This window comes from Dryas octopetala, chromosome 1 (genome assembly GCF_963921425.1).
Source record: "Dryas octopetala chromosome 1, drDryOcto1.1, whole genome shotgun sequence".
Classification (NCBI taxonomy): Eukaryota; Viridiplantae; Streptophyta; class Magnoliopsida; order Rosales; family Rosaceae; genus Dryas; species Dryas octopetala.
The window spans coordinates 14,892,203-14,905,789 of NC_141366.1; the positions used below are offsets into that span (position 1 = coordinate 14,892,203).

General features: G+C 35.0%; 3 protein-coding genes across 4 annotated transcripts; 2 read left to right on the forward strand and 1 right to left on the reverse strand.

The window, feature by feature from the left end:
* Positions 1-316: 316 nt before the first annotated feature.
* On the reverse strand, positions 317-1,231 carry LOC147298324 (uncharacterized). The gene is made up of 2 exons (XM_086229764.1): positions 950-1,231; positions 317-718 (listed from the first exon to the last, which is right to left on the reverse strand). Exons 1-2 carry the CDS (start codon positions 1,198-1,200, stop codon positions 592-594), a joined length of 378 nt encoding a protein of 125 aa, XP_086085890.1. The 5' UTR covers positions 1,201-1,231; the 3' UTR covers positions 317-591.
* Positions 1,232-4,555: 3,324 nt separating this feature from the next.
* On the forward strand, positions 4,556-5,394 carry GRP5 (glycine-rich protein 5). The gene has a single exon (XM_086229781.1). The coding sequence runs from the start codon at positions 4,601-4,603 to the stop codon at positions 5,093-5,095; it is 495 nt and encodes a 164-aa protein (XP_086085907.1). The 5' UTR covers positions 4,556-4,600; the 3' UTR covers positions 5,096-5,394.
* Positions 5,395-6,863: 1,469 nt separating this feature from the next.
* Positions 6,864-11,829, forward strand: LOC147298326 (dihydrolipoyllysine-residue succinyltransferase component of 2-oxoglutarate dehydrogenase complex 2, mitochondrial-like). Of its 2 annotated transcripts, XM_086248612.1 has the most exons (15): positions 6,866-7,097; positions 7,235-7,282; positions 7,473-7,536; positions 7,636-7,663; positions 7,894-7,923; positions 8,184-8,254; positions 9,159-9,233; positions 9,331-9,386; positions 9,507-9,551; positions 9,689-9,958; positions 10,087-10,181; positions 10,430-10,520; positions 10,624-10,734; positions 11,218-11,412; positions 11,585-11,829. In XM_086248612.1, the coding sequence occupies exons 1-15, from the start codon at positions 7,044-7,046 to the stop codon at positions 11,774-11,776; spliced, it is 1,425 nt and encodes a 474-aa protein (XP_086104738.1). In that variant the 5' UTR covers positions 6,866-7,043; the 3' UTR covers positions 11,777-11,829. The 2 variants fall into 2 exon arrangements, with proteins under 2 accessions (XP_086104745.1, XP_086104738.1); XM_086248619.1 differs by lacking the exon at positions 7,894-7,923 and having other exon boundaries at positions 6,864-7,097.
* The last annotated feature ends 1,758 nt before the right edge of the window (positions 11,830-13,587 follow it).

Genomic DNA, 13,587 nt, shown 5'->3' on the forward strand with positions numbered 1-13,587 from the left:
TGTTATCTAAATTTGGGCAGCCGTATTCAATCTCATGTTGTTACCGAGGTCATTTTTTGTCTCAGACCCAGGCTTGAAGCTTAGATCCTCAGTTTTGAACTCTGCCTTAGACCCCAAACCTGATACTTCGAGCCTCGAGTTTGGACCTTGAGACCAAACCTGAGATTCAAATCTTGAACCCTAGTCCTGAATCTCGAGTACAAACCTACAACTTTGAGTTCTGGATTCAGACCCTAATCCTTAAGCCTGAGTTCGAGGCTTGGCTACTAAACTTTAACAAAACTGGTATCAATTTTCAATCAAACAATAGAATCCATCCCATTACTTCGACTTCATTTTCATTTTCATTCCTCTCGGTTAGACAGCAATCTCTAATTACATTTCTAAATTGTAACTCTCCTCCCCAAACTAACTTTAAAAGTTCACGCCAAACAGAAAAAAAAATAAATAAATAATACTTTCAACAGTAAAAGCCTCTCGACATATTCTGCTATATGTTTTCAGACTCGGTGCTCTTGAAGTTGAAACCCCTTTTCTTCCTTTGAGAGCCTCCTTGACTGGCTGATGACTGATGAGGTTGTGCCTGTTTCCTCATCTTCTATACATAGAGTCGTCATCATCTTCACTATCTTCACCCACCTTATCGAATTCAAAATATTTTGAAATGAGATCTGGCACAATGAAATTTGAAAACAAGTAGGCAAATAGAAGTACCCCACTGCAACATAAAACAAATAATACGAAAAATAAGTAAAAACATTTAGATGAAGGGTGATTATTTATAGACTAACATCTAGATTGTCAATATAGTTCATATATGTAAATAAGATTTCATGTAAACAATGGACTGTCTGGCTAGAAAAAAATTTCGTATTCTTGTTAAAAATGGCATGAAATGTTGTCAAAGTTGAAGCGATGAAATGTGAATTTTGAAGGTGAAAGAAGTAACCCAATTTGGAGGAGGGCCGATATGTCACCGGACTTGGCAGGGGCAGTGACACCAAGAACATTAATGGCATTGTGCATGGCCTTGGTTTCTAGTGAGAGAAAGTGCTTCCTCTGTGCAGCACTAGCAAGCTTAGTAGGTTTATTAGCAATGGTGGGAAGCCAAAGCAGCTGAGCAGTCCCCAGCTGCTGTTTGTGTTTTGGCTGTGAATGCAAGGGAAGCAATGCAGCAGACTGAAACTGGATGCACCTCATTGTGAAGTGGACTTTGGATAATGTTTTTGGTGGGATAGTCTTGGCTAAAAAGGGATTTGATTATCTTAGCCTGCTTTCAAGGAGAGTGGATTCACGCGCCATATGTGTGGACTGTGGACGCAGCTTAAGGTCCGGTGGTTTAGATTTGTAATTCTTCTACGGAGCCCAATGAAAGAAGGCCTGGCTAAGATATAATCCAAAAAAGCATGCAGCCCAACTTTCTTCACACCAGATTATCCCTAGCAAATTGAAATTGTTTAGTTTTGTAAATGAATAAAACTATTTTGATTATTTTAACTGACTATTTTGTGGTCAAATTTCTAATAGAGGTGGAATTTACATGTGTGGGTCTCAAGTTGGTCTCATATATGGGTCATATCTTTATTCGAAAGATGATTCATAAGGTGGTGAATTGAGATGGTCCAAATAACAATACTCTTTATAAATATTAATATTCTTTGAATAAATTGTAAATATTAATATTTAAACAAGTTCAATTTACTTGAGGTGAACTCAACAGCCAATAACATATAATTTGGTGATCTATTACTAATAGCACCGAGACTTTGATTTACATGGTCTTCTCTCACTCGAATATTGGACTTCAATAAGCACAACTTCACTTGGATATTGTGTTTCTCACAAAAAAATAAAACAATGAGAACAATATTGATGTTGAATCAGTAGTAGGTTGAAGCTAATGGATGTAAAAACAATTATATAAATCAATGTTCTAAACATCGCTGGGCAGGCGAGCGGCCGGAGGGGGCCTAGCGCCTAGGAGCCTAGGCGGTTTTCTTATTAGTATTAGTATTAGCCTAAGGGGGCTTTACTAGCTTCATACAATAAAAAAATTGTTACTTATTTAGATAAATTGTTACTCGTTGAAATGTATATTTTGAAAAATTATTATTTGTTATTTATTATTAGTATTTTATACTTAAAAACAATTAAAAAATAATTAAAAAACACCAAAGTGTTAATCGGGCGGCTGGCCAATGCCTAGCGCCTAGTCGGCCGCCTAGAGGGATTTTTAGAACACTGATATAAATTAAGGTCGTCTGAGCAAGTTGGGAGTCGATCAAACTGATCGTATTCAATACTCACACCTACTATTTAGCCCGCTTACAACTTAATTTGGGCTTTAGTTTCAGTCAGTAGGGCCAGCAGTGCTAATTATTGAACTAGTGCTGCTGTACCGTGGTACATTCCAACAACGAATTAACTTCCTCAATCAATTGTCAACTGTGAAACATTAATTGGTGGAACTCAATTATTAATGTGTTCAATAATTATGACCAGCCTTTACGTAAACTAATATATGTTTAATTTTGGGGCTGAGTAATGTGCAGTTAACTCCTATGTCAAACAATAATAATAACTATCTATTTACATATATATATATGAACATAAAAAAGAAGTGATAAGAAATTATAATCAATGAGCAAAAATTGATTCAAGATACATCGATTACAAACAAAAAAAAAAAACCTTTTAAGAATGCCTTTTTGTTATTTTATTTTTCTTTGGCTGAAGTAGTAAAATGTAGCTTAATTAGCATCCATGCTTAATTCTTCATAGACACTCTATGTTATATATTCTCCACAAAATAGTAGGGGTGTGCATAGTTCAAAAAACCGTACCACAAAGAAATAACTGTAACCAAACTAATATTTTCGAATTGGCCAATCTGAGAATCAAAACCAAACCAAGGCTAATCCAATCCGACTGGTTTGGTTAATCACAGATATTGGTTCGGATGATTTGGTTATCTGAAAACCAATAACAACTGGGCCAAAATATTAAGCCCAACTTTATGAGTTTTTTAGATAATGACCCATTTTTCAAGCTTCATTTGACTAGCTAAAGGCTCATTTTGCACACTTCATATGACTATATAAAAGCTCATTTTGACAATCTAAGCACTTGTTTGAAATTCAAACACAAGTTCTAATAAATTTCAACACAAACAAATAAGTGACAAGTTTTAACCAATTACACAACATAAAAAACAAAATGAACAGTCAGCAGAATGAACAAGTGACAAGTTCTTACCCCTCTATCGTTTTTTGTTACATTGGAGAGAATCGAATCCTGGACCTAGCCTAGTTCTAATCCTTACCCTTCTATAGTTTAAAACCATATATAAACTATAATAGGTAATTTGGTTTTCTCTATAATTAATAGGTATTAAAATCATATAGTATAAATTATAAACTATATACTAAATAAACTATAAAGTATATAAACTATAATTATAAACATATACAAAAGTACAAACATATATAAATTATAATAGGGAATTTGATTTATTCTATAATTAATAAGTATTAAAATCATATATAAAACAATTAATATATATTATCAGTGGTGATTCGGTTCGGTTAAAACCGAAAATTTTCATATTGAAAACCAAACCACAAAATTTGGATTGGTTTGATTTGATATTCGAAAATAAAAACAAACAAAAAAAAGACTATATCAAACTGATCCAGTTGATTTGATCCGATTTGAAACTTGATTTTTCGGTATTTTTACACACCCTTACAAATTAAATAGTACGTATGCTCTTATATTCAACGTGGATGTATCACAGAGTGTCTATGAAGAATTCAATATTTGTTTTCCCTTTATGATTAATTACCTTTTCTGCTGATATGTTATGTCATTTGTTATAATGTCAATTCATCGTCATAAATATACACATTAAGTCAAGAAAACTCTTTTATTTCTCTGTCCGGCCATTGCAATTAATGAGGATATACTCAGCGAGAAAAAAAAAGGAGGATATATATAATTAAATATATAAGAAATATCAGACTAGCTATAGATATATTTTTTCTATGAAAATGAAATTAATTTAGTTTAGTCCAGCCAATTATGAATGTTCTTGGCTAATTAAGCCCTCATTATATATATAGATTAGTTGGCCAAACTTCGGTGCTGGAAATGGGACACATGCATGTGGTCACCTAAAACCCATGAGAGAGAGAGAGAGAGAGAGAGAGAGAGAGAGAGAGAGAGAGAGAGAGAGAGAGAGAGAGCTGAAGCTCATGCAAAAGAAGTCCACTAAGCTAGCTAGTACTGAAAGCTGGAACGAAAGTATTTCATAATAAGAGCAACGTGAAGATCCAGTGGGATTAGTCAGGGGTGGGGCATGCATGTTGATTGTTGGATCAGACCACAGACTACAGACTACAATCAAAGACAGTTAGGTTTGCATTAACTGTCCCAACACGGTTTATAGATGAGAAGATGGCCCAAGAATTTAAGACCAACCGTACTATCTGTCTATCTCCATTTAAGCTTCACATGCATGTCTATATATATATTCCCCCTCTCAATCCCCCGCTTCACAATCAAACTCATCATCTTAACTACTACTATTCAGCTAATTAAGATGACTAAATATTATTCTAGGCTTCTTCTTCTTGCGCTTTTTGGTGCTTTCATTCTCACCAGTGGTGCAAGGAAGCTTGGCACTGAAAAGGGCTCCTTTGGAGATGAAAAGAATTTGTATCGCCACCCACGCTTGGGTGGTGGCGGTGGGCTAGGTGGCGGAGGTGGCGGTGGGCTTGGCGGGGGAGGAGGGTTAGGTGGTGGTGCTGGAGGAGGGGCTGGTGCTGGAGCTGGTGGCGGACTTGGCGGAGGAGGTGGATTGGGTGGCGGTGGCGGTGGCGGCGGAGGCTTTGGTGGTGGTGGTGGCGGAGGAGTAGGTGGTGGAGCAGGTTTTGGAGGGGGAGCTGGGTTTGGAGGAGGGGCTGGTGGTGGAGCTGGAGGAGGTGGTGGAGGAGGGTTCGGAGGTGGTGGCGGTGGAGGACTTGGGGGCGGAGCAGGTGGAGGTTTCGGTGGAGGAGCTGGTGCTGGTGGTGGGCTTGGAGGTGGATTTCCTTGATTGAGGACATATGAAGCTACATTATGCACTTCCAAATTAATTATATACTTTTCATATATATCAATATTCTCTATCTAGCAATCTGGCTAGCTAGCTAGCTCTATGTTAAGCAGTCTTTGTTGGGTCAACTATCGATCATGTGTACTGTACGTGCTATCGTTGCTTAATTTGTTTGATTTTTCTCCAATTGTAATTGAAGACACAAGCAGCTCTTCTATTCAAATGAATATTAATTAATTAATTTGCTCTTGTGTTTTCCATGCATGCATGTTACTATAAAAATCAAAGTTTATGTGTTCATCTCTAACTAGATCTCTCAACTCAAGCTCAATGAGATAGTTCAGTAGTAGTACACTTCATTATTTAGTAGGAGTAATATTTTTCCTCAGTAAAATAGTGGCCGGCCGGAGTGTTGTAATTCATATCCACATGCATGACATGCAGATGAACCAACAAGATGGATCTTACCAAAATAAAAATAAAAAATTAAGATGAAGAAAACAGCATTAGGACAAACAAACAATCAAGAAAAGAATAAGAGTTCGGATATTGTTAGAATTAGGACAAACAAACTGATTAATGACACACATGCATGCATATTTCCGGTAAGGCTAGTGTACGTTGGTTATTTTATTATTGTATTGACTTATAAAATTTACATATTTAAAATCATTATAGTATTTGAATTAAATACACTAATACTCATGAATTTTCATTTTATTCATCTTTAGTCCATAAATTTTAATACTTTTCAATTGAGTCCTTAAATTTCAATAATTAATGATCGATCCAAACATTCAGTGTAGACTTTGGACCGATAATGACAATTGCAATTTTTTTTTTTTTTAAACTTTTTGTTCGTTGGATTTTTTTTTAATTACTTTCTTATATATATATAATTGTGTATTTACATTTTCAAAAGTGACGTGTAAGAAATTCATATAAATGAATAATGTTTTATGTTATTATAAGTTGAGAGTTTGAACTTAGCATCTAACGTTTAAAAGTTAACGCTGATATTCGAACGCTAACCCAGCCTTCTTCAATTAAATTGATGTTAGGGGGTCATCATTTACAAAGAAATTTTGTCAAGATTTATGGAACGAATCACGTACTAATTTATCATTTAAAAAAAAAAAGAGAAGGCTTAATAATTATTTTGACTTGTGTGTTAATTAAATTATCCCCAACACGAACAGTCAATTTACCCGTCAAATTTTTTTAAATAGGCTAATGGCGTTAGGTTAAAATAGACAATTTACACCCAAAATTTTACATGAGTAAGACACAGTTTAACAGTACTAAGATTTGTATCATTTCTCAAAATTCAAGGCACAAAAAAGAACAAATTTGGTGGAATTGGAGTGAATGGGATAGACAGAAAAGACCTATGCAAGTTTTTTGGTGTAAATTGTCCATTTGCCCTCACCAAAAGATCACGTGACATTTTTTGGATGGAAATTGAGATAAATTTGGAAGAATTTGGATCACATTTACCTATTTTAAATAATTTAGTGGATAAATTTGACACAGAGATAAAGTTTAAGGGGGAAAAATCACTACGAAGCAAAAAAAAGAATTATGTAATCACTAATTTACTGATAAAAAAAGCTGAAATCGAATAGTAGTTATGGAACCGCGTAAATGAATCGCCCGCGGTCTCCTATTTTCTACATAGAAAACGACACGTCGTTGGGGAATCGAATTTCGCCGCCGCTCCATCCTTCCTAGCTCATTTAGAAGCCATGTCCTCCAAAATAACACCTTCCATATTGAGACTGAGATTCGCAGAATAATCCAATATATAATAAATAATATAACAAGACGTGCTTAAAACTCTTCGCGCCGTCTCTCTCTCCCTCTTCGTCTGAAAAAGTGAATGCGAAACCCTACGTTCTGAAATCGCACTCGCATTATCAGCTAAGCCAAAGAGTGATCCGAGACGACGATGTTGTTAGGCGTCATAAGGCGACGAGTCGTTTCTGGAGGCTCCTCTGCTTCGGTAACAAATCCATCACACTCCTATTATTTCTTTCTTTCTTTGTTTTCTTCTTCTTCTTCTTCTTCTTCTTCTTCTTCTTTTTGGTTAAATTTGAGAAATATATGATTCGGAAAGCTTAAGTATGTGGTTTGTCTCAGATTTTGGGGCAGTCGTTGCACTTAATCCGACCTATTGCAAACAAGGAGGTTCGTACTGGACTTACTTTGGATTTTGTGTTCCTTTTTGATGTTACACAATGTGCATGGTTCTGTTTATTATAATATGAATTGGTTTTTGCTTGTTTTCGACGTGGGAATGTGGTTTTGTTGTTCTAATGTTTCAGTGATTTGGTATTGTTGTATGTTGCAATTTTGATTTTGATGTACGCGGGAACAGATTCTTCTTCAACCCAGAGGAGGATTGGGTCGTGTCCGAAACATTTCTCACCTCATTTTAGCAGGTGAATTTAGCTGAAAGAAAGATAGATATGCAAATATGGTTGTGTTCTGCTCAATGTATCAGTGTGATTGATGCTAGTGTATATGTTTTCTTATTACAGGTTCCTCGCCTTGTATCAGGACAACGAGGTTAGTCACACCATTTTCTTGTTTATCTCTATTCAGTTTGATATGATATGCATTTTGAACTACTGAATTGCATTGTGCTAGGATATATACTCATAGAATGTATTATCTGTGTAAATGATTAGTAATGGTAAGTGCTCTTCAGGAGAGAACCTCTCTCTTCAGCTGCATCTATTTGAATTTCCAGTGCATTCTTTTTTAATCTGTTTTTTATGATTCCTTGCTTGACCCAGTGAGGAGAGAACCATTTGGCTGCCTATAAGGTTCTCCCATCTCTTTATGTATTTTCAATCTCTTTCTGTCACCTTTGGCCTGATTGTAAACCAAGGTTCTAAATTCAATTTTTTTTTTGGTCTAAAGAATTTCATTTCATTAACATAAAACAATTTTGAGTAAACAAGGAGTAAATTAAATTATTTTTCCCCCTTTTATTTGAGTTTTATTATAAACTGATTTTTTCTTTAATGTAATTTACTTTTATTTTTTTTAAGAAAAAAATCCACATAGCTTTACTTCTGTACAGGGATGTTAGCAGCCTTATTCAACCAGAGCCTCTCAGACACATGTGGAGCAGGCCCTTTTCCTCAGAGACTGGTGTGATATCTACTTCTCTCCCATCATTTTAACTGATCATATGTGTAATTGTTTGTATGTCATTTATTGTTCAAGGATACATGCACTGTTCCTTGGGCACATTTTTGGGGATTGCCTTTTGTTCAAAGTTTCATCACTATAATAACTGTTATTTTCATCAATTTCTACTTTGATTTATTTTTTGAAAGAAATATGTTGTCAGATTTATTTAGTGAGCAGTCTGTGAGCAATTTAGGTTATTAAGAACACACCATTGTGCACCTGGATTACCAATTCTACAGTTCCACTGCATTTTTCCCTTACGTTTATATATAGATTATGCAGTGACTTAAACAAGTAGTCTATGGTCAGTGTATATTTGTCAGAAAAAATTGAACAAATAGTGTCTTGTTTATTTTTTAAGTAGAAACAGGAAAGAGCAGCACACCAAATACTCTCTCTATCTCTTTCTCTCACTCACACAAACACACACATTTATAAACAACTTTAGAGCTTTTATGAGCTTGAGGAAGAGATTTATCTTAGGGGCACTACCTGTTGGAGGAAAAACTAAAAGGAGGTGGCTTACACCAAAAAAAAAAAAAGTAGTATTAGTTTTTCACAGTTTCAGTAGTAGGAGAAGTTAGGGGTGGTTTCTAAGATTCATAATAGGGAAATAGGGAAGAAAATCCTCTAGTGATTTATTTAAAGCAGGTTATCTTGCCAAATTGTACAACTTATGACACCACAGAAAGGATTAGGATTGATAATTTATGCTGGTGTCTTTCCAGTAAAAAGAGCTTTGTCCTTTGGTATATGCATTGTGTGCCTGGACTATTTTAGATTCTCTGGTGAAATTAATGTTTTGGTATCTACTCTCTCTCTCTCTGCTGATGTTTAACTTTCAGTTTCCTGTGTGATGAAGGGGATTTGATTGATGCTGTTGTCCCTTTTATGGGTGAATCTATTACTGATGGCACTTTGGCGAAGTTGTTGAAGAGTATGCTCACCCAATTCTGATATTCTCTCGAATGTTTATAATGGTCATTTAGTCTGGTCCTATGACTGATATGTCTGCATCTGATTTTATGTGGCAGATCCTGGTGATAGGGTTGAAGTTGATGAACCAATTGCTCAAGTTGAAACAGATAAGGTTCTATTATGCTTTATTTGAATCTGTTATGGAAGCTTTCCACAGTTGCAAACAGGATTGATAGGTCCTATGTGACAGGAATCAGGAGTAGGATTTTAATTCTGTGTTAATTTTCATCAGGTGACAATTGATGTTGCTAGTCCTGAATCCGGTGTAATCCAAAAGGTAATAGGTTTTGCAGTCCCCCCTCTCCCCCTCCCATCAAAGATTACTTATTCCCAGTAATTTTGGTGCTCTTTCTGGGAATGGATAGGTTTCTAAATGTTTTAATTTGCCACTATGTTTACTTTAATTCTTGGCAGTTTGTGGCCAATGAAGGGGATACTGTGGAACCAGGTACCAAGATTGCTGTTATCTCAAAGTCTGGTGAAGGTGTTGCCTTTGTTGGTCCATCTGAGAAGACATCAGAGAGTGCACAACCATCACCCCCCGTTGAAAAGATTGACAAGGAGAAGCAAAAACCAAAAGTTGAAACTACTCCTGTTACTGAGAAGCCTAAAGCACCCTCTCCACCACCTCCTAAACCCTCTGCTAGAGAACCCCAACTTCCCCCAAAGGAGAGGGAACGGCGAGTAAGTGTTATATGGTTTCTTATATTCAATTTTACCTACTTTTTGTTTTCCTCTTAAAAATTTCCTGTATAAGAATTTTAAAAGGTAGTTTTTGACGGGCTTAATAATTTTAAACGTCATCATTGCAGATTCCTATGACAAGGCTTCGGAAACGGGTTGCTACGAGATTGAAAGATTCACAGAACACATTCGCAATGCTGACGACATTCAATGAAGTTGATATGTAAGTTCAGACATCTGTCAGCCTATGTCAATTTTTTTTTTTTTTTTCAGTTTTTGGGTTTAATTCATTCCCAGTTGATTGGTTATGCCCGATCTTGATTTAAACTGACTGTAGTTGGACTCTAGTATATCTATTTGCTTTAGTATGGACTTGGGATACCTATGGCTCAAGGATGAAGCCATGATTATATTATTGGGACCATATGTCCATGCTCTTTTCTTCTGTCACTGATTTGCTGCTTGTGGCAGGACAAATTTGATGAAGCTTCGTTCTGACTACAAGGATGCATTTGTTGAGAAGCATGGAGTCAAGTTGGGGCTTATGTCGGGATTTGTGAAAGTACGCAATGCATAATACATGTAGAATTGCCAGTATGAAACATAGACTAACATGTTGCTTGCATATGTGAACTTATATATCTTTTTATGTTTTCTGTTAACAGGCTGCTGTCAGTGGGCTCCAAAATCAGCCTATTATTAATGCAGTCATTGATGGGGATGATATCATATATAGAGATTACATAGATATAAGTATAGCCGTCGGTACTCCAAAGGTTTGTCTAGAATTCATCTGATTTATTTACTTAATATGTTCATCTAGACAAATTGCAAAAGTAAATGTCAAAATAGCTGTTGTAGGTAAAAGGATTTTTCAGAATTTTCTTTGTTGTTTGGCATAACATTTGGAACTTTGGTTTAACATTCTTCTACATTTTTAAGATCCCATCTAGGATTACACTTTTAGATTTTAAGGAAGAGTGAAAAATGCTATATAGTGTTGTTTTTAAGGCTTTGCCATATATCATGTGATTCATGTGAGCTCAGTATGCTTGACGGTGGTTTAGTTTCATTTGTTTGACCTTATAGTTTAGTTATCAGGGCCACAATCTTTAATTGTTGAGGAGCCATCTCTTTTAGTACCTCAGTAGTTGTAATTGTTTTTTGCAATATACATATTTAGAGACTGAAAAATACATGTAAAATGAGAATGCATTTTAATTGCTACTTTTAAGTTTCTTCAATTTATTTCCTAGCAGGGTCTTGTTGTGCCAGTTATCCGCAATGCCGATAAGATGAACTTCGCTGATATAGAGAAGGAGATCAACACTCTCGCCAAGAAGGCAAATGATGGATCTATATCAATCGATGAGATGGCTGGAGGTTCATTTACAATATCCAATGGTGGAGTTTATGGAAGCCTTATAAGTACCCCCATCATCAACCCTCCTCAGGTCTGGTGCTTCTCTGACGCAATTTGATCATCTTATTGCAACAAATAGAACTTCATATTTCTTGTACACAACTATTTTTTATTAATACCTGCTGGGTTTGTGAGTAAATATACAAAAATATGAAATACAAAAATAAGAAAAAGAAATCTCAGACAAGTGATATTTTTGGCAGTCGGCAATCTTGGGTATGCACTCAATAGTGAACCGTCCCATGGTTGTTGGAGGCAACGTAGTCCCGCGACCAATGATGTACATTGCTCTTACCTATGACCATCGGCTGATTGATGGAAGAGAGGCAGTTTTCTTCTTGCGTCGCATTAAAGATGTTGTGGAGGACCCCCGAAGGCTTCTCCTTGACATATGAAGCTCCCTTCAGCAATGCTACATGGTGGGGGCAACCGACCCCTTTAGCTTTTTTTATTTAATGATATTGAAGCATTTTTTTAATTAATTATTGATAATGATATTTTTTTTTAGGATATATTGACGATGAAATTTATAAATATAGTACCAATTTGGAGAGATTATGTGTTCTCGGATTGATCATTTTGAGTTCTCTTTTAAGAAAAAAAAAATCTCTTTTACGGTTTTACCCAATTTTTTTTTTTTTTTTTTCAATTAAGGGAGAAGGGAAGAACGGAGGATTGAACTTGGGTGCAGGAGGATTAATTCTATATCCTTTTCAATTGGGCTACTTTAACAATTGCATATTTTACATAAGTTTGAAATATCCAATGTTAAATTTTATAATTACAATAAATTCATACGAGATAGACTATAAGGGGTTAATTGGTCGTTTATCACAATAACATTTTCTATTTATCATTAAGCATATAATAAGTATTAATTTTATATATTGCCTATTTTTTATAGGTTGCCAGTTGCCCTCATTTTGGTAAAATTTTTTGAAACTCTAAAATATCATTGTTTAATAAAACTATTAAAAGTGTATTGTTTAATAATAAATTAAAACATTCAATTATTTTATAACAAAACAACTATAGTTTATAACGGTGAACAAGTAACTTAGGAGGTGAATGATGTTGTGTCAATTACATATGCCAATAAGTCCATTAAATTGTGCAATGTTTGTTAACACTTTAAATGTGATTTCTTAAATAAAAAGTGATCGTCAATTATTTTTACATGATATGTTTGTCATAATAAACTTACTTTTCTAACTTATGATAACCAAATATAAATTTGTGTCTTAATGACCTAGCGTAAAAACTATCAATGTAAAGAAAAATTTTAGTTGATATATGTTTTATTATTGATATATAGATCGCGACCATTTCCATTGAGATATACCTCATCTTAATATGATGAGAGATATGGCTTGTGGGACTCATTTTCACATTGTAATTTGATTATTAAAACCATTTATTTTATAAGTCTAAGATCATTTTCGCAAAAAAATAGGTAAATTATAAATCATTTAGACTTCTAATTGTGATAGCCAACCTGGAATAGTTAGACAACTTAAATTATCACTCCCATATTTATGCACATATAGCAAATTATAGGCAGTGTTTGTAACATGATTATTAGATGAAATATCTGAGCAGAGGAGCCAATGTGAGAAATTTCCAATACACCTTTTCACCATCATCATATTCATACCCCTGATCTATTAAACCATTCAATATGTGAACCTCCAATGCTGCAATATCCAGTAGAGTAGATGCAGTCAAACTATCAGCCAACACTGTGATAGTTAGAAGATACGGAGTCATAGACATTGGATTGGAGTTCAGTTTTATGTGATTGAGGTGGAACAGAAAATCTTCTGTCTTTATTAAACCCTGTTCTTGCAAATGTTTGATTCGTATTGATAATTAACTTTAGGTTTTGTTCTTGAATTTGCAGGCACGTAAACTTGCCAAAATCTTCTCACGCTCAAACCAGGTTTTTTTTCACATTTGTCCATTTGTAATAATGGTGTAGAACATAGAAACAGGATACATGTATTTGTGAATATTGTGAACCCCAGAAGCAAAAAGGAGACATGTCCATCACTTACATATATGCAGACTTCTACCTTATAGACTGAGTAGTTCATGTTGATTTATTTCAGATTTTATTAGAGGCAAGTCCATGAAACACCAAGATCTGCATCAATGGACTGTCATAAAAAAGGCAAGGTATAGGTCAGAATGTAGCTAGCTTGACCAT